A 19,747-nucleotide genomic window follows, 5' to 3' on the forward strand; every position below is an offset into this window, starting at 1 on the left:
CGTGAGCTTGTGTGAATCCAGAAACACGTAGTTCTTAGATCACAGACAGACTCCGGCAAACTTCACCGAATCCAGAAACGGTGATGTTTGAGTTCACAGAACACGCCCAGATCTAATCGAAATCAGGCTCTGAGGCCATGTTAAGAAACGTTGATATTTTTGTCTAGTTGAATGAATTCGAAGAAGAAGGAGTGAAAAAATACAGAGTGAAAAAGATTGGAAAATGGCAGCTTCTCTCTCTCTGCAAGTCACAGAGGAGCGATTGGCATTCTATATATTTCTTCTTCTGATATGCACTCACACACTTACACAAAAACTGTGTGTAGGGGAAAATTACAGTTAGAAACAATTGGATCCTTTCTCTCACAGTACTTAGATCACAACCGCTCATCTAACATGTAATGACATAAGAAAAGAAAGACCAAATAACCACATGGCACTCATGGCCTTTTACACATAAGAACTTCACTCTTGGCATTCTTAGCACAAGTGAATACACATTTAATCTCATCTTATTTCTAATACTCAATCAGCTAGAGACTTATAATTCAACAATTAATTAACAATTCAGGCTGATCCATGTTCAAAAAAGTCTTTGATCATATTAACAACATAATCTTTAACATGACTCCAGCATTCATGATATAATATAGCGTGGAGACCATCAGGACCAGGAGCTTTTAAGCTCCCAATAGCTTTCACAGCCTAAAAAATTTCAGCCTTGTGAGGAAATTGTTTTGTTATTCTGAGATACAAGGATTTACAACACTTATGAAGTCATCCACCTTATCTCTATGACTTTGAATGGTGCTGGTGAAGCTTTGTTTGGACTTTTGAATAAATAAATGCTCCATTTCCCACCAGTTACCATGATCATCTTTAATTTTTATGATTTCATTTCTTCTTTTCCTTATAGTGGCTTCGGTATTGAAGTACCTGGTATTTCTATCCCCAAGCTGTAGCCAGTTAACCTTGGCTGTTTGAGCCCAGAGAATTTCCTCATCCCTGTACAAAGTAACGAGGGAATCATTTAATTTCCTTTCCTTTCCCAACAAATCATTCCTATTAGGATTTTTCATGCAGTTCTCCTGAGCAATTGCCAATGATATTTTTTTACAGTTCACTTTGGAACTCTTTTATCTTCTTTGTCACATTACCAAAGATATTTTTGCTCCATGCTTTTGCTTTGAATTTAAAAGAATTATCACAAGCTCTGAACATATCACAGGGATGACCCTGAAAATTGGTCAACCAACTTTCTTTAACCAAATTGGGAAAATCAGGATGATTAAGCCAAATAGCTTCAAATTTGAAATTCGTTTGGAAGTTAGCAGTCTTGTCCAAAAACGTTAGTTTAACTGGGCTATGGTCAGAGTCAAAAATAGGAAAGTTATGAACCCTATACTTAGGGCATTATACAACCACTGAGAGTTGGCCATAACTCTATCAAGCTTTTCAAATATAACAGTATTGTCCTTATGACCAGTAGTCTAAACGGAACTCCAGAAGCATTATGACTTGAGAGGCGTCCTTGATTCTGGAAGTCCACATATTGTAACATGTAGTTTGTGACTACTCTTTGACCCCCTCCTTTTTCATTTAAACTAGTAATGGCTACCGCATCTGCATGTGCATTTAGAGTAGCATAAATACCTCTTCGGTCAACAAAGGTAGCATATTGTTTGAATAGCTCGAGTTTTTCACTTGGATCATCACATATAATATCCAAAGCCTCAAGTACTCCCCTCGTTACTTCCGCATCTTCATTAGGGGCCTTTCTAGTTGTACCTCCTAGTGCCATTTGTCTTATTCTCCATCATAGAAACGCAGAGTCAAAGCAAATGCTAGACAATGTAATGCAATGTTCATCTTTTCCCATCTACTAGCCACAATTTCCTCAACATTAGAAAAATATTCTTCATGCACTCTATCTCTTGTCATTATATCTTTTAGTTCACCAAGCATGCTATCCATTTTTTCGTAAATTTCACCCATTCTTTATCCATCACCATCACAGAATTTTACCAACAAATATATGGGCTTTGTAATCTTTATGACAGAATCTACCTCATCCCAAAAACTATTACTTTGCACGAGCTCAACAACTTTGACCGCTTGGTGCGTGTGTTTACATCTTGATTTTTAACCAATCTTTCCATGCTTTGAGAACAATTGTAGTTGCTAAGGCCTCTATACGCATACTAAGTCTCTTCAACAAAATATAATGAGATGCAAACCTAGTTTTCGCAACTTTCAATAACTCCATCTTAGAATGACTCCTAAACATGGTCAAAGCATGAATATGGTTTAAATAGAACTTGACAATTGGCTTCCTTTTTTGTAAGTGATCTTAAGCCAATCAAAATTTTTTGCTAGATCTTTAAAAATGAGATTCAATGTATGAACAACACATGGAGACCAAAAGATATGTTTGTGTAGCTTTCGAATTTCTCGCCCGGAAGCAATACAATTCTTTGCATTATCGGTTACAACTTGAATGACATTGATTCCCCCCACTTGTTCAATTGCTTTAAGGAAATAATCAGCAATCTCTTTACCACTTTTTGTTACTCCTGAAAAATCATCCACATTCAAGAACATACATCCTCAACTGTTTACTGCAACAACATTAATGAGTGGATTGTGCTTCATGTTTGACCATCCAACTGACAATATGGATACCCCGTGTGTGAGCCATGTCTCTCTAACAGGTTTCAACTCATTTTCAATACCAGTTTTGCATGCATCGAGTAGAATGGTTCTACCTCTTTCATACCTAGGAGCCTTGTACCCTTTAGGTCCATTGTTTACGGCAATGACCATCTCGTGGAATTATGGATTCCTCAATATATTGAATGGTATGCCATTATTGGAAAACGCTCTAATAACCCTCATGTCAACTGCTTCTCTAGCTATAGTTAGCATTGCTTATTGAATCAGGTTTGTTGTTTCACCTTTGCCACCACCTTTGATCTTTTCCTCCTATCGTGCTTTGTTTCTCAAATTTTGAAGTAACTCAAAATTTTTCTGAACTACACCACAACGAGCAATATCTATACTTTTTCCAACTAGCAGACCTAAAGTTAAAAAAAATCAAAATAAAAAAAACAAAATAATAATAATTAATGAATAAATAATAATTTTTGTAATATAATTAGTATCTATGAGATGATAACTGATGCGAGTAGTAGAAGATTTGTATGCCTTCTTGCAGTAATTAGACCTCCATTGTTTTGTCTTACCCGATGTCTCAAAAATGATTTCACTTACTAATAGGGGTTTCACCCTTGTTTTAGCATTTTCGGGCAATGAAGCTTGTTGCGAAGTTCGCCTGGATGATTGAGGTTGATTTGGTATTTTCTCTGATTGTTCAATTTATGTGCAATCATATTCTTCATTCTCGTTAGATGAGAATGAGTTGATATCATGTTGGGGTATTTCTGGTTCCTCTATTCTTCTCTTGCCGAAGACTTTTTTTTTTTTTTGAGGATTTGGTGTGGATGTTTTTTTGCAATTTAATGGTTTCTAAACAACAATTGTGCATAAATTTATACTCATATTTGTTTATTAGGTTAAATGTATTTTGTAAGACATACTAAGGGCCTTAACCATTCGATGCATGTACCATATTTATTTTCGATGCATTTATGCAGTCATGTTCTTTGTTTTTATTTCAATGCATGTACAAACCATGTTTGTTTTTATTGCGATCCATGTACCCAACCATGTTCTTTGTTTTTATTTTGAGGCATGTACCAACCATGTTTGTTTTTATTGCGAATCATGCATGTATCCAACCATGTTACAAATCATTGCGTACAAATAATTGCTTACAAATCATCAATGCTACAAAATAAAAATGATTGCTCATAATAAGTAATACTATAAACTATAATTATAAAAGTATTATTATCAATACTTTTATACACAAACTAATTTACATTCTTTAACGAATTTAAAAGGAATCGAACTGAAAACCGTACTGTCTATGTCTACTCTCTGGTGAATGATACCTTAGGTTCTAGTGAATCCCATACTCGAATCGAACTGCGAACTCAAACCATACTGTATGTCTGGCAACTATGATTTAGATCATGGATTATTTATTTATTTATAGCATTCAAACTTTCTAAGATTTCGGTCTATATTTGGTGGTTTTGTGATTCATGGTTGTATTTCAATTTTTGAATTTTTCTTCTTTCTCGCTTTAATACTTTTCATGTGTATTCACTTGGGAAAAATACTTAAGTCTTAATGATTTTAATGCTGCAGGATATATTTTCTTCTGGAGTCATAAAATCTGCAACAATATCTAAGTATACAAGCAGGTTGCTGGCCTTTCAGGGCTTGACCTTGCTTACAAAGACAACGCTGCAATATACCATACAAAGGTTTTTTTTTTACCCTTTTGCCCTTTTTTATATACTGTTACGTTTATTTTTTTGCTCTCTTGACAAGTGCACAGAAAATGCAATATTTAATGAAAAGACGTATGAATATGATACATGTATAACAAGGGTGGGCATAATGGATTGTATAGTACATTGCATAGCTTTAACATGTGATTGCATTTTCATGATGTAGTTTAGATTTCTGTTCCATATTAATTTCATATTTCATATTAAAGAATGTGGACTTAATTAAAATAGGAGAAAATCATATAGAGCTCTAGCGGTTCTGATGATGGTGTTTTGGATGTTCGAGGAGATTTGATTCAAATTTATGGATTTGGGTAAGAAACTAAGAACCCCTAATCTTTGCTTTCAGTTTTAAGAGCTAAAATTGACATGCATGTGCTTCTCTTTGTGAGATATAAGAGATTGAGAAATTTTTTATTTACTGTTCTGGGGTGGGAGGGTACTGTCAGATACAACGGATTGAGGAATTTTAATCAATTTGATAAATTAAAAATTGAGAGTTGGCAATCTACACCAAAAATTGGTAAATTGGCTAATAGGTTTTCAATTCCATGTTATTATTTTCTAAGAAAGACTTGTGGTTTCTTAGTCGTTTGACATAATTTCGTTTATTTTTTATTTTTTAGTTTTTCCTGTAGCGAAAGGATTGTTTTGTTGCAAGGAGCAATGCTGTCCTACAATCTGTTTAGGGCTTGGACCTAGTTCTTTCAAGTTTGGGTGCTGTGAGTTTTAATTCCAGAAGCAAAGTACCCTTAATTGGCTGCGTTTGGACTCTCAAGCTGTATATTGCCCTGTTACTGTTCACGAATATTCGGATAAGCGTTCTAATTTCATAGGGATAGCTGTTAGGCAGCATCTTCAATGTTTATGGTGGAAAATGGAATCTGCAACCGATAAGGCCAAGTATAGACACTGGTACCATGTTTGGTTGGTTTATTCTGCTTTTTTGTTCTTCTGAATTCTTCTCTTCTCTGAACTTATGAAAGAATTCCTGATGATGTCACAATGTTTTACACTAAACTCGGAGTGCCAATAAAGACCACCGTACAGCTACTGTCTTGGAGGAGGCACTAAACGGCGTGGTCACTACCCGTCCACTTCCATTGGGGCAGAAAAAGGTAAGTTATAATTTTTTGGCCTGGTTTATTCTTTTAATTATAGTATTCTATATATTCATTTATTTCCTGTCTTTTAACAGGTTGAAAAGCAATGTGATCACTTCTATTCCTTTACAATAACCGAAGCGGAAGCAAGAGGTGAATTTGTCTGCCAAGGGCAGTCGCTTGCAAAGGCAAGTTCAAGGTTAACTCTTAGCTCTCTTCGTACACGGTTTAACTGGAAAGTAACTATTTATGTATGTTCTGCTCTTTTAACTTATCAAGTCATGTGGATGAAATTGTCTTTTTGCAGCTATAATACTTTGATCAGGAAGAGGTTGGTGGATTGAGCCTTTGCCTACAGGTACCAAGACTTTTCATCTTTAATTGTTTGGTTATGAATTATTAGTGTAGTCAGGCATTACAATAAGCTCATTCCTATGACTGGAATATAGATACAGAGCTAGGTGGTTGATATGATGAATTGAAGAGCGGGAAATATAAGCTCATTTCTTATCCTATAAGATTATGGTCTTCCTTTTAGTTACTGGTCTTTCTTTTAGTTAATGTTTCATGGTGGTTGTGTTTGATTTGGGTCTAACATCAGTAAGTTCATTCTCTTAAATTCATATGATAGAGGCTTCCTGGGTTTGTAAGATGGTTTTATCAAGTCTTCATCCATACAGGTAATAGGTCATCTATCACAGGGGCATATCCTTACAGGTAATGCATTTAAACTTATAACTTAACGTCAATTTCTTTTTCTTTGTGTCTGCATTTCACAGGGGCAACGAGGATGGGAGTTGAAGTCGAACGCATCCATGACACAGATTCGAAGGTTATTCAGTAAGTCACTGATTACGTCAGATAAAACTGCCTTCATTTCTTTTTGTGTCCATGGTCTAATTTTACTTGGGTGATTTAATTCTATGTGATGATTTCTTCTAGGTTTTTTCCATTTTATATTTTAAATACGTTTAAGGTTTGAGGGAGTCAACGATGGAATTTTGGATGCCGAAAAGAAGAAGACTGGTATTATTTCTTCTTTCTTTTTGAGTGAGAATTTCTTTCTTTTCTATTGATTTTGCTTCTTTCTTTTTGTTGTCAAATGTTTCAAAATTCGACTCGCATGTTCATGTACATTGTTGAGGAGTGTATTTTGCCATTACTATGCCATTATTCTGTCTTTTCAATAATTGTTTCTTAATTTTTCTTCGTAGTCTTTTTCGCAGGACCTTATAAGCATAGCAAAGCTTTTTGAAACAAATTTTTATAATGTGTTGCGAAATGGATGATGCAATAAAAAAAGAAATACGTTGTGGGTATCTTTACACGCTATAATAGGTTTTCTTTTTGGCAAGTTTGCTTTCTCATTTGCATTTATGGTGCCGTTATCATTTACATTTGCTTCTGCATGATTTCTCATAAATTGGATATCATTGTATTTATTGTATTTTAACTTTTTTAGCCAAGAAACTGATTTCATTCAACAACAGATTCATCAATTACAGGCTGCAAGTGTAAGATGGTGAAGGCATCGCCAGTGCCTTCAAATGATCGCTTCATTTTATTTATTTTTTGGTTTTTGACAGATTACATTAGATTTTATTATTGTTTATTTGACGAAGTTCTCGATTAAGAGCAACTACACTTGCATTATTCTTCGGGACTAGCAACTGTGATGGTATAGTGGCAGATTTTCTGATTTACGTCCGAATTTGAGCAGTTTATTGGATCATATAGGAAAGATGAAAAGGGAATATAAGATGATGTCGAAGAAAGCCTTGCAAAGAGGCTGCCTGCTTAATTTAGGTACTACAACTCCAGTTATTATTTAGGTGAGGTGTTTTGTTTGTAGAAAATCTTTGAGTCTCGAATAGTTTAAGCGTTGCGTCGACAACTTCAGATGGTTATGAAGCAGCGTATAGTGTTCATACCATTTACTTTACACGGGTACATATTTATGCCAAAGATAAGTCAACACCCTTGGAGCCTCATATTCTTTGTTAGAATTTCTGTTACAAAATTAGGGAGGAATCATATCCATTTATGCTTCTATTTAGTGAGATTGTGGGTTGTTTTTGGACTGCATTCATTTCTTGCAAGACTGCATTAAGAAGCATTTTTTCAGTCGCACATTATAGCAGCGCTTCGTTTTGATTTGTAAACAAACTATATGTTTTGTCTTGGGTTACAGTATAACGTTTGACGATTGAATTTGTGAGATGGTTTAACAATTTTTTCGCAAGCTTGCTATTCCTGCAGAATGCTAAATTATTGAGTCTTCTACTTTTGTGTTTTCCTTTTCTGTGTTTTTCCTTCATGGAATGGGCTGATTACTTGAAACTATGAGTATGATATTGATGGCGCAATACAATCTGCAAATGAATATTTCTTTCATTGGTTCTTGGGTACTGTACCATCATTTTAGTTACTCTATGTAGAAACTATTCATTCTTGTTTCGACTAATACATTCAATCCGCGTAGCTAAGCTTGGGCACATTTTCTAGTCCTACCTAAACAAAGCTTTCTAATAAATCTAGAAATCTAAGTAAAATAATAAAATAATAAATAAAAAGTTTCCTATTTAAACTGAAATTCGGACTGCAAGTAGAATAAGACTTCTGACCAACCAAATCAACTCTGATTTGGTCCCAAAATGTCACTTTTTAAAGCTTAAGACATCTCCAACAAATCTTCAAAAGGAACTTTCCTCAAACAATGTCTTCTTGACCTTCAAAATACCAAAAATGTCAATCTAGAAAGTTGCACGCTGGGCCTTCTTTTCTTCACGACGGTCAAACGGCTTGGTAGAAAAATATGGAATTTTGGCACAATTATGTTGAAAGACTCACGAATCTATTCCAATTAAAATTACTCCAAAATTCTTTCGTTTAACTACTTTTGGCTCAAAGTAGATTCGCATGTCCTACAATTGGAATATCTACAATTGGAATATATAACAAAGTATCCAAATTTAGCAAAAATAACTAATAAATTAATATTAAGAATAGGAAAAATATATAGTATAATATTGACTCATCAAGCCATTCAACAAAGAACATAAACTTTTATTTCTCCAACAAAAACCACTAATGACATGCCCAACCCTGATATTCTCCCAAACACCAGGGTAAACACGTGCTGGCCGACAACCGAAGGTGACGAAGCCATATTAGAATGCATGAGAACAAGAAATAAATAAGACTTTTAAATTTAAATATAATTAATATGCAAATGAGGAACGTGTTCAGAGCATACAACTAATTCTATACACTAGAAAAGAAATGATATAAAATTGAATGAACAAAGGAGTGGGTCCTACACTGAGAAGACTCGAAGATGCCAATGCGGAAGTGCCTTGACACCGGGATCGTACGCCTCGATTCTAAGTCCTAAAGGGGCGCAAAACAAACATGAGTGGGCCAAGTTGAAATAAATATAATATTGAAACAGTTATCAACATACTAACCCCCAAAGTTTTATGAAAACATCAATAGCATAATATGTAATAGGTTTCCGAAACCCTAGCATGCCATAAAACTTCTCATAAAACATATCTCATATATAGTGGGCTAACTAGTGGTATCCAGTAAAGATATCTCCCGGCGCAATGCTAGCTCCATGTCTCTACGCCCGTAGCAGAGATTATTTCACACGGCCCAATACCAACTCCATGTTTCTCGGCCCGAAGCCAAAGATTATTTATCCTGACCCGTAGCCAACAACCATAATCCTTGCCCGTGGCGGTATAGTGACCACTAGATAAGCACAAAACTATTGAACATAGACTTTCCAAACATAGGTATATATATCTCAAAAACATCTTCATAGTATAAAGCCATCCATCATCTATACTATAAAGAAGTGTGCATAAGTATATTCATAAGCAATATAAAGTCATCCATCATCTATACTACAAAGAACATGAGTTCGACAAAATATGGTAATTCAAAATATTCTCAGTAAGCATAATATCTCATAAAACGTAATCATTAAATCATGCTTTTCATGTATGCAATTCTAATATTCAAACATGCATTTTGAAGGGGTCCACTCACAGATAATTCACCGCCGAAGAGCCGCGCAAACTAGCGAAAACGGAAACGTCATAAATAATTGCCCTAAGCACATAAAGGGTCCAATTGATAAAACTCTATTCAAATTATTGAATTTGGGAAAACGGACGTCAAAAACGGATCCAGGACATCGAATTACCCTAAGAAGGGTCCCGGGTAAATTTCGAAAAAATTAACAAAAAGTCAACACTAAGAATATTCCATCCGGGTTGGGTTTGTGGGTTTGGGCCGAAGGGTCCTAGGCCCAAAGGCCTGGTTTCAAAGGGTCAGGGGTTTGGGTTCAATGGGTTAGGTTGGTGACGGGTTTGGGCCTAGGTGCATGGCCCAAGGGCCTAGTTAGACTAGGGTTTTGGGCTTGAAAGCCCGGTTATTGAATTGGGTCCTTTGGTTTAAAAGGCTAAGGGATTGGGCTGCCCAAATGGGATGGTTAAAAAGGGTTTTGGGTCTAAGGTTTGTGGGTCACCGGACCCAAGGAAGAAGAAAGCCGGAAATCGGCCAGAGAATTCCCGTGCTTCGACGGAGTTCAAAACTTAGTCAAAACAATTAAACTAAAATACCAAAATGAAGCCCGTGAAGCAAGGAGTCGAAATATACCTTCCTCGTGGCCAGTCGTGATCGGAATATGATCGGAAAACGTTTGTAAGTCCCGGCACCTCGCCAAAAAACTAGGAATATAGTCTATCGAGGTGTTTCTTCATATTTTGACGTCCAAAACACAACAACGTGGTCAAAAAAGAACTATAGGGATGAAAAGAGAAGCATTTGGAGTGTTTTGAGGCTTACCCAAATCGGAAAAGTTACAAAATCATTCGAAGTCGCGTCGGGGAACTTTGTTCTCATCGAAGCTTGGAGTTAGAGTCTCACGGCTCGATTTTTCCTACATAACAGGGCTCGGGTTCGAGCTCGTGAGGTCTAGAGGGTGAAATTGGTGGTTTCTCAGGTGGTGCTTTCCCACATGGCACTTTTCGATGCTTGCTGAGAAAGAAGGGAGAGAAGTGAAAGTGAGAGATAAAGTGAGAGGGATAGTGAGACTCACAGGAGGGAAGAAAGAGAGAGAGAGAGAAGGGAGTGGGCCGGGGACAAACTCCAAAGGTAGGCCCCTTGGGCACACCTATTAAGGCCCTCAAAAACAATATTTTAAACCAATATCCCAACCCAACATGAAATTAGAACATTACCATTTCGTTCCGTAAAAAATCTGGGACGGGTTGTTACAACGAATCATTACAATTCTAAAAAGAACCACACTAATTAACAATTCGAAAGCTTCAAGTCATATAAGCAAAATAAACCATAAACGTCCACAAGACAAAATTCAAAATGATAGCAGGAAAAAGAAAGCAAAAAAAGGAAGAAAACTTTCGTGAGTACAGAGTGGAAAATATTATTGACGAGTGATCATGCCCTTTCTCCTTTGAGTAGCATGCTTTGTCCTTCTCAAGTCTTCTTAAGCCTAGAGGTATGAATCTCTAATTTTGCTCATTTTTCTAACAACCACGTCCATCAGCATCCGTTCCCTTGGTGACATTACAGAGCAAGAAAGTCCTATATGCATCACTGAAGCCAAGCATTCCTTTAATTTCTTTGCTTTCACCTGGCCACGATTGTTACATCTGAATGGAGCTTGATCTCGTACTATGTCATGGTTAACATCACTATCTGCTTCGAGGTCGAGGACAATTGAAGGGTCAACAACGTCCATGACATGGTCAGGCAAAGCCATGGCTACGAATTGGTAAATGGTTAGTTCGCCTTTGAAAATGTCATCGATAGGTCTTTTTCCTGTGAAAATTTCTAGCAATAGTATCCCATAGCTGTAGACATCTCCCAGTGTGGAAACTTGGCCTCCCATGCCATACTCTGCCAGGATATACATACAATAAGATGTTGTATGCAAATGATGATTAGGACAATATCTTCTTCAGATTTTTATGTTACTTTTCTTCTAAGAAAAAAAGGCAGTAATGTGTGTGTGTGTATACATATATATTTCATAAATAGAGATTAATTAATTGGATTTTAGTAATAATTTACTAAGAACATAAAAAGAAAGTTAGAATGATAGAAACTCATACCTGGAGGAATGTAGCCTATAGAACCCTTTAGCTGAGATGACATGGTTTGACTGAAGGCAGGATCATTTGGTGGTTCGAAGAGAAACCTTGCTAAACCAAAATCCCCAACATGGGCTACCATATCTTCATCAAGAAGTACGTTACTCGACTTCAAATCGCAATGAACAATGGCTGTTTCACAATGGTGATGGAGATAATCTAATGCAGAAGCTACACCAATGGCAATATCCAATCTTTGGATAAAGCTCAATCTCTTACTTAGAGATTGGTCATCTTCCCTTGGATACAACCATGAGTCAAGACTTCCATTTGCCATGAACTCGAAAACTAGACTTTTGAAGTCTTTACCCTGATTATCAATGCTCGAGCATGCAGTTATGATCTTGAGAAGATTACGATGCCTTATACTCCTTAAAGCTTTGCATTCATCTATGAAACTCTTGGAAGCTCCTTGTTGTTGAAGGTTTAATACCTTAACAGCAACTATCGTTCCATCACTAGGAATTACCCCTTTATAAACATAACCAAAACTTCCCGAACCAATAATATTATCCACAGAGAACCCGTTAGTTGATTCAGCGAGTTGTGAGTAGGAGACACCTGATTTCCAATCCTTATAAGAACACGAAGTGAAAAGTCTATATCTTGACTTTTTCAACATTGAACAAGCACCAAAGAAGCATGATAGAGCAATTATGAATGCAAGTGCACAGGATATAGGGATGATTACTTTATGTAGTCCTCGAGATGAATGGTGCTTTCTTGGGGGGCATGGAGGTAGATATAATTGCGGGATGCCACCACAGAGCCTATGATTTCCAAGGACAGAGACACCACTAACATTTGCAAAAATACCTTCTTTAGGCAACTCGCCCTCGAAATCATTATACGAAATATTGAAATACTTGAGAGCACCAAGCTTGCCTATGAATTCAGGAATCTGCCCGGACAAGTTGTTGCTTGAAATATCAAGTTTTTCCAAGCCTTTTAAATCTTTAAGAGTTTGAGGAATTGTTCCTTCAAACTTATTACCTTGCAAGTACAAGTGCTCCAAACTAGTACAACTGCCGAGGGAGTTCGGGATTGCACCTGACAAATTGTTTCTTAATACATTTAGCTTCGTGAGATGCACTAAATCACCCACCTCGAAGGGCAGCAGACCAATCAAATAGTTGTTAGATAGGTCTAAAGAAATTGAAAGGGTTGAAAGCTCCATAAGCATTTTAGGTATGGTGCCCGTAAGGTTGTTACTTGAAAGGTTAAGATCTAATAGGTTTTGGCAGTTTCCAAGACTTGGAGGTATACTGCCCTCAAACCTATTTAACTCCATGTAGAGGTTTAACAATGAAGTCAAGTTACCAAGGGAAGACGGCATTGACCCAGAAAATTTGTTATTATCCAAATACAGTTGCTCTAACTTCCCTAGCTTCCCAATTTCATGAGGGACACTACCACCCAAATGGTTATCTTCTACTGATAGAGTGGTCAAGTTTATAAGGTTTCCAATTCCGCAAGGGAGCTTTCCATGAATAAAATTTCCCCCTAAACTAAGATAACTGAGTTGGGTCGAAAGGTTGGCTATGGATCCAGGAATTCCTCCTCCAAAATTATTATTGAGCAGACCCAAAATCTTCAAACTAGTGCAATTAGCCAAGAAACTGAGAAAAGTCAAACCACCGGTTTTTCCATTTCCCAGTCGATTGACTTCAAAGTTTAGAACAAATAAGCTCCGCAAATTTCCTAGGCTTTCACCAGGGACTGTTCCAGAGAAGGCATTTTGAGAAAGATCGAGCGCCTGAAGTCTAGAAGCATTTGACAATGATATAGGAATATTTCCTCTAAATTTGTTCCCACCGTAGTAAAGGTGTACGAGATTAGGAAGCATAGTGCCAAGATTTGGTGGTAGCTCTCCATGCAACTGGTTTCCAACAACACTGAAAACATTTATGGAGGAAATATTGTAGATTGAAGAAGGGACCATACCAAATAGATTATTCAGCTCAACTACGAACTCCTCCAAGCCTGTTATATGCCCCAGCTCATTGGGTATTCTTCCTTGAAAATTGTTGTTGCCAAGATAAAGACTGCTCAACAAAGAAAAGTTTCCTATCCAAGGTGGGATGGTTCCAGTGAGATTGTTACCATAAAGTGATAGATCTTTTAAATTCAACAATGAACTGAGTTGGTTCGGAATGGACCCCTTAATCTGATTGCTTTCCAGATTAAGCAATCTTAAGTGTGTGCATTGCGACAAATTAGTTGGAATTTTCCCACGGAAGGAATTATGAGAAAGGTTGAGATATTGTAGGCTTTGTAGACGACCCATTTCTGGAGGAATTTCCCCATGAAAGTTGTTGCCTATCAAATTGATTCCAATAAGATAAGTAAGATTTCCAACGGAAGGTGGAATAGAGCCAACCAACTTTTGAGATTTCAGGTTCAATATCAAGACTCTTTTGGTGGAACGCTGGCAAGAAACCCCAACCCAACTGCAGAAATGGATGGAATGATTCCACGAGCTCATGACATCGAAAGGATCTGCGGTTATTCTTTTCTTGAAATCTAGTAGAGCCAAGCGATCAGATTCATTTCCAAGCAAAGTAAGATTGCGAAGTGCTGCAGATTCGAGGCATGTGATGATGCATAAAAGAATGAACCCATGTAGGAGCATGAACAAAACCCGTCTACGATTGGTACATGAATGCTCCATCATTATTCTAAGACAAAGAGCAAAACAGGTTAACTAAGTCTAATTTGCACAAATGCATAAAATTAAGAGAAGAAATGCTATCACATAGAAGAAAAACTTGATTCAATATGTTTACAAAAAATGAGATGGCAACTATAAGGACCAAAAATAATTGAGCTCCGTCCTGCCGTACATCTTACAAGGAATGGAGGAGATTTTTCAAATGGGAGGGGAACCTTGTCAATTCTTAATAAATCTCCTGGCCACACAAGAATCTGATTGATGTGATCACACACCAATAACATTTAGAAGGAAAAGTTTATAGGAAATTTGGATTATTAACTAGAGAGCTTTGGACAGTTTTAAGTCTCACTTCCATTGGCTTCTACTTTTACCCAATTCATGAACAACTTCTAATTTTGTACTACTTGGTAAAGTAAAAAAATAAATAAAAAATCTTGGAAGAAAAAATGCTTTGATCTAAAAAATGCTACCTCTCCATGTTGAGAGCATAAATCTGACATCGAGAAAATAAGGAATTTGCATATGCTTATAAGTAATTGGGCTACTTTTTATATTGTCAATTAATTTTACAGTGGAACCTGAACTTTCTTCATGGTATTAGACCAAATTATCTCATGCACATGTGAAGCCTAATGACTACACGTGCCACATGTCAACCAATTTGTGTTGTATACGTGTTAGATTTGAATTAGTCACATGTGAAGGGACGTGTTGAGAGTATGAATCCGACATCGGGAAAATAATAAATCTTGCATGTACTTCTAAGTAATTGAGCTATTCTCTATATTATCAATCAGTTTTATGGTGAAACCTCAACTTTCTTTACTCCACCCTAACTAATCTAATTCCTAGTTTCATAAGTTATTGAATGACGGATTGTAACGTGAAATGCACATATTTTCTGATTTCATATAAACAATTTAGCTTCATCGCAATCAACTGGTGGAGCTATATAATCGATATCTCATAATACATTACAAGGTTAAAAAGTCAGAAAGTAATACGTATTAAACAGTTTTCCAAAATTATAGTTTGAACATGTCTGCACAAGAACAAAACACATACGAAGGACAAAATTTCTTTCCATTTGGCTTTCACCACAATTAGGATTTGAAAAAGGGTTTGCTAGCCACACAAGCGATTCGAGTTCACACCTCGCTAACCACGTCTATTTTTTCAAATGATAGCACTAATGCTTCTTGTGGGTCCCCTCATTAACTGATTTTAAAAAAAGAAAGGGACATTTGGATCTGGGTCTAAAAAATCAAAATTCTATTAGGTTATGTCTAATATTACCTTTTCTCTATTTCTATTTTTAGTTTTATTTTTTTTTTAAATATTATAGATAGATTAAAATCTTCTAATTTCATGCATCTTCTAATTCTAAGAAATATACTTAATTTATTCTAACAAAAAAAAATTATACACTAAGACAAACTCATATGCAGAACATACGACCAAACTCAAGTAACGAATACATGAATTTGTGATACGGGTTAATCATAAAAAAGAATTTGTGATATAAGTAGATAAATTCAATTAACTTGTTGTGGATTATAAAAAAAAATAAGAACAAATAATTAAAGAGATAATGAGAAGAAAAAAAATTATAACAAATTTTATCATTAAATAGAGAATTCTTAAAATAATCATAAAATGAAGGGATTGAACTATTTCTAATATTAACTTAAAAATTAAATTATATCAAGTTTTCCTATATGGTAATATCCACTTGATTTGGGGACTTTATTTTCTCAGAAAGAAACATATTTTATTTAATTACTTGCAAAAAAGATTTATAAGATTCATGTAAAGTTGAAACTTAATGCATGGCATCATGGAAATCGTTCCAACAATATCATGAAGGAGCACTCAAGCTATCTTCAGAAGTTCTTTCCAATCATACTTACAAAAGCAAAATATGAAACAGACAAAACAAGAACAAAACAACCAGTGGTCACCTTTTTGTTTTCGTAACCTTCGGCCGCTACAGGAACGTTTCTGGGTGTCTACTCTGTCACTTATCACTTAGTCTCCGTGCAGTTACAATAAAGAGGGGGTGTGTGTGGACTGTGGACTGTTAACTGGAAAGGGAAGCAAAAGAATACGCAGATAGAGAGAGAGAGATGGGTTTTAAATCTGAGGGCAGAGTAAGGAGAGGAAGCAAAAGCAAGAGTGGTAATCAATGGTAATTAGTGGAGAGAAAAATGTCATTGTTGGGGTCCAATACAATCACCCATTTTCTCTTAATTCTACTGGCGGAAAGTAATAATGTTTATGTATCATGATGCGGGTTTCATCCCTACTGATCCCCTTCTTCCTCTGACATTTAACAATTTAACTCACTAACGCTATCCTATGTCTCAAAAAAACAAAAACAAAAATTATACTAACAATATATGTACACACTAAAAGGAAGAGAATAAATTGGTTATGAACTCATCACACTTAAAATTCGAACCTAAGACTGCTTGTAAGAGAAATATTACTAATATCACTAATAAGTGGCAAACATTTTTTCCTTACCGCCATGTCTTATATTTAAGAAATCAGACCAACATAGTACACAACTTATGAGGTCTAGAGTGATTATTAGTGGAGGTAAAATTGACATTATTTGGTACTACTACACTAATTGCACTCACTTTTTCTCCGCTACTGCTTCTAGTCCTTTTAAAATACAAAATCATTCTTTTCAGTTTACCTTAAGAGTTATATAATAATTAGATAATTCAATCATCAAACGAGTGTGTGTGTATATTTATGTAGAAAAATGGCACATAGTTAAAGTCCACTAACTATCCATTAAATTCATGTTCATGCTTCAATGGAGTTTTTTTTTTTTTCTCTGGCCAAACTATTGTAATACTTGAGGTAGGGGCAAGTGGAAAACTCGTGGCATTTGAGATAAGGTAACACCTTGGAATTATGAGATTGGTTTATGGATTGACTTGTTGACTAGAAGTCTTCCCTGCACATTGTGGAAGAAAGCAGATGACAACGGGTCACATTCGCAGCCCACTAGATTTTGGAATTTGAAAAATAAGAAAAGGAATAAGAGTGCTGCCTGCCAACAAAGAGAAGCACTTAAAATTTGGAATAGAAAATGTCACTATGTATATTATCTAAAATAATAAGATTTTTTTTTTAAATGTCATACAAATACACCTTTTTTAAATTTGTCATATGAACTAAAATTTCAAATGATTTGTCATGTTAAGTTTTGAAAATCATTAATTTGTCATCTCATCCTAACTTCGTAAGGTTTTCCATCCAAGGTTACTTTGGATATTTCAAAGTTATTTCGGATATTTCAACTACCCACCCGATCCCCTTCAAGATTATTTTGGACATTTTAAGGTTATTTCTGACATTTCAATGCTTTGTTTTAATGGACATTATTTATATACACTAGGATGTACAATAAATAATAATTTTGTGTATTTTAATTTTAGGTAAATTTTTCTTGTGGATTGTGGATTTGCAAATCATCACCAATTTTTAGATAAGTTTCGAGGTGTTCGATATCATCTACAAGATTTTGCTAGTAATGATCGTGACCCCATAAATGCCAATGGGTTGTTCAACCTTCGATGTAGTGGAGAGGATATTTGGTGTATTTAAATCTCGATTCACAATTTTTAAGTCTGCGCCTCCATTTCCAACTAAAACACAAGCAGAGTTAGTGTTAGCTTGTGGAGGGTTGCACAACTTTCTTCGCAAGGAGTGTCGTTCTAATGAATTTCCAATTGAACAAGAAGATGATGAAACTGAAGATGAAGAAAATGATGATGAACTAGGTAATCAAACGCAAGAGCAACAACGTCAGATTTCTAATGCATGGAGAGCTAGTATAGCTACAAATATGTGGACATATGCTATGAGTGATAGCATTCAAAGATGAGAAATAGAGAATTAATTGTTTTTACGGATTGGAGTATGCAATTTTTCACGCACTTTATACCAAAATGAAGCTCTTAACTTGTAGAACACAATCATACTAATTTAAAGTTCTAAAAGTCACGGGATCTCGCTGGAGAATTCCAAGAACAACCGGCCAAACTTCGTCCACACGATCCCGACGTCCAAAACCTTCAAACGAAGCACTCCGAGCTTCCTTAGGACCTCACTAAGCTTCCTACAAGCTTCAAATTCCAAAAAAACATCCATAATTACGTGTGCACAAACAGTGCACAACTCGAGGGTTATGAAAACTAGGGTTTTCGAAGGTATCCTTACCTGAAATGGGTACCAATCGACTCATCTGAGCTTCACGAACACAATGGTGCCAACTTTGACCACGATCTGTGAAGTTTCAAGGGTTTTGGGTGATTGTCCGTACGAGTTCGAAGGAGAGAGAGTGAAACCGAGAGAGAGTACGGGAGTGAGAGAGAGAAGGTGATGTGGATGTGTGTATGTGGTCTAGGATTGGTCAACAACCCAAAATACATAATTACTTAATCCTAATTGGTCCCAAACAATTAGGATTTAAGAATAGTGATCCATACACAACACTTAAACCACATCACACAATTTAACGTCTATGGGTATTTCCGTCATTTCACATCATCAAGAATAAAATAATATACATCTCGGGGACGGGCTGTGACAATCTCCCCATCTTATAAAATTTCGGCCTCGAAATTACATACAACCACTACATCCACTAATAATCATAAAACAAGCGTGGATACATCTCTCTCATCCGATCCTCTGTCTCCCAAGTAGCTTCTTCCACTAAATGATTTCTCCATAAAACTTTCACCAAGCGTACTGTCTTGTTCCTTAGTTCCTTATCCTTCCAATCCAACAGAGTCACTGGTTCCTCATCATAAGTCAAATCCGGATTAATTTCCAAAGGTTGAAGAGGAATCACATGTGAAGGATCTGAAACATAATGTCGAAGCATCGAAACATGAAATACATCGTGCACCTTGGATAACTCTGGAGGCAACTCAAGCCTGTAAGCAACCTCACCGACTCGCTCGATGATCATATATGGTCCAATGTACCTAGGACTCAACTTTCCTTTCTTTCCAAATCGTACAACACCTTTCCAAGGTGATAGCATCAGAAATACCCAATCACCTACATCATACTTCCGATCAGTGGCATGCTTGTCTGCTAAGCTCTTTTGTCGATCTTGGGCCGCTTTCAGGTTAGACTTAATTACCTGAACATTTTGAGTAGTCACATCCACAATCTCAGGGCCCACTAAAACTCTTTCGCCAACCTCCGACCAACATAGAGGCGTACGACAAGATTTCCCATAAAGTGCCTCAAATGGTGTCATACCAATGCTCGAATGATAACTGTTGTTGTAGGCGAACTCCATCAAATCCAAACAATCATGCCAACTATCTC

At 36.2% G+C, this 19,747-nt stretch overlaps 2 protein-coding genes across 12 annotated transcripts; one reads left to right on the plus strand and one right to left on the minus strand.

Moving 5' to 3' along the window:
- The first annotated feature begins 4,008 nt into the window (after window positions 1-4,008).
- Window positions 4,009-7,771, plus strand: LOC126620895 (chaperone protein dnaJ 16-like). 10 transcript variants are annotated; one of them, XR_007622721.1, is made up of 7 exons: window positions 4,534-5,536; window positions 5,617-5,720; window positions 5,829-5,879; window positions 6,153-6,201; window positions 6,301-6,361; window positions 6,464-6,547; window positions 7,012-7,771. XR_007622721.1 is itself a non-coding variant. In XM_050289205.1 (4 exons), the coding sequence occupies exons 1-4, from the start codon at window positions 5,296-5,298 to the stop codon at window positions 5,863-5,865; spliced, it is 258 nt and encodes an 85-aa protein (XP_050145162.1). In that variant the 5' UTR covers window positions 4,534-5,295; the 3' UTR covers window positions 5,866-7,771. The 10 variants fall into 10 exon arrangements, 1 of the variants encoding a protein (XP_050145162.1); XR_007622716.1 differs by adding an exon at window positions 4,009-4,391 and having other exon boundaries at window positions 5,045-5,536; window positions 6,301-7,771; XR_007622717.1 differs by having other exon boundaries at window positions 6,301-6,547.
- A 360-nt stretch (window positions 7,772-8,131) lies between these two features.
- LOC126620894 (probable LRR receptor-like serine/threonine-protein kinase At3g47570) lies at window positions 8,132-16,515 on the minus strand. Of its 2 annotated transcripts, XM_050289202.1 has the most exons (3): window positions 16,345-16,515; window positions 11,671-14,387; window positions 8,132-11,455 (listed from the first exon to the last, which is right to left on the minus strand). In XM_050289202.1, the coding sequence occupies exons 2-3, from the start codon at window positions 14,381-14,383 to the stop codon at window positions 11,049-11,051; spliced, it is 3,120 nt and encodes a 1,039-aa protein (XP_050145159.1). In that variant the 5' UTR covers window positions 14,384-14,387; window positions 16,345-16,515; the 3' UTR covers window positions 8,132-11,048. The 2 variants fall into 2 exon arrangements, with proteins under 2 accessions (XP_050145159.1, XP_050145160.1); XM_050289203.1 differs by lacking the exon at window positions 16,345-16,515 and having other exon boundaries at window positions 11,671-15,771.
- Window positions 16,516-19,747: the final 3,232 nt, after the last annotated feature.

Source organism: Malus sylvestris, chromosome 5, assembly GCF_916048215.2.
Source record: "Malus sylvestris chromosome 5, drMalSylv7.2, whole genome shotgun sequence".
In the NCBI taxonomy this organism is placed as follows: Eukaryota; Viridiplantae; Streptophyta; class Magnoliopsida; order Rosales; family Rosaceae; genus Malus; species Malus sylvestris.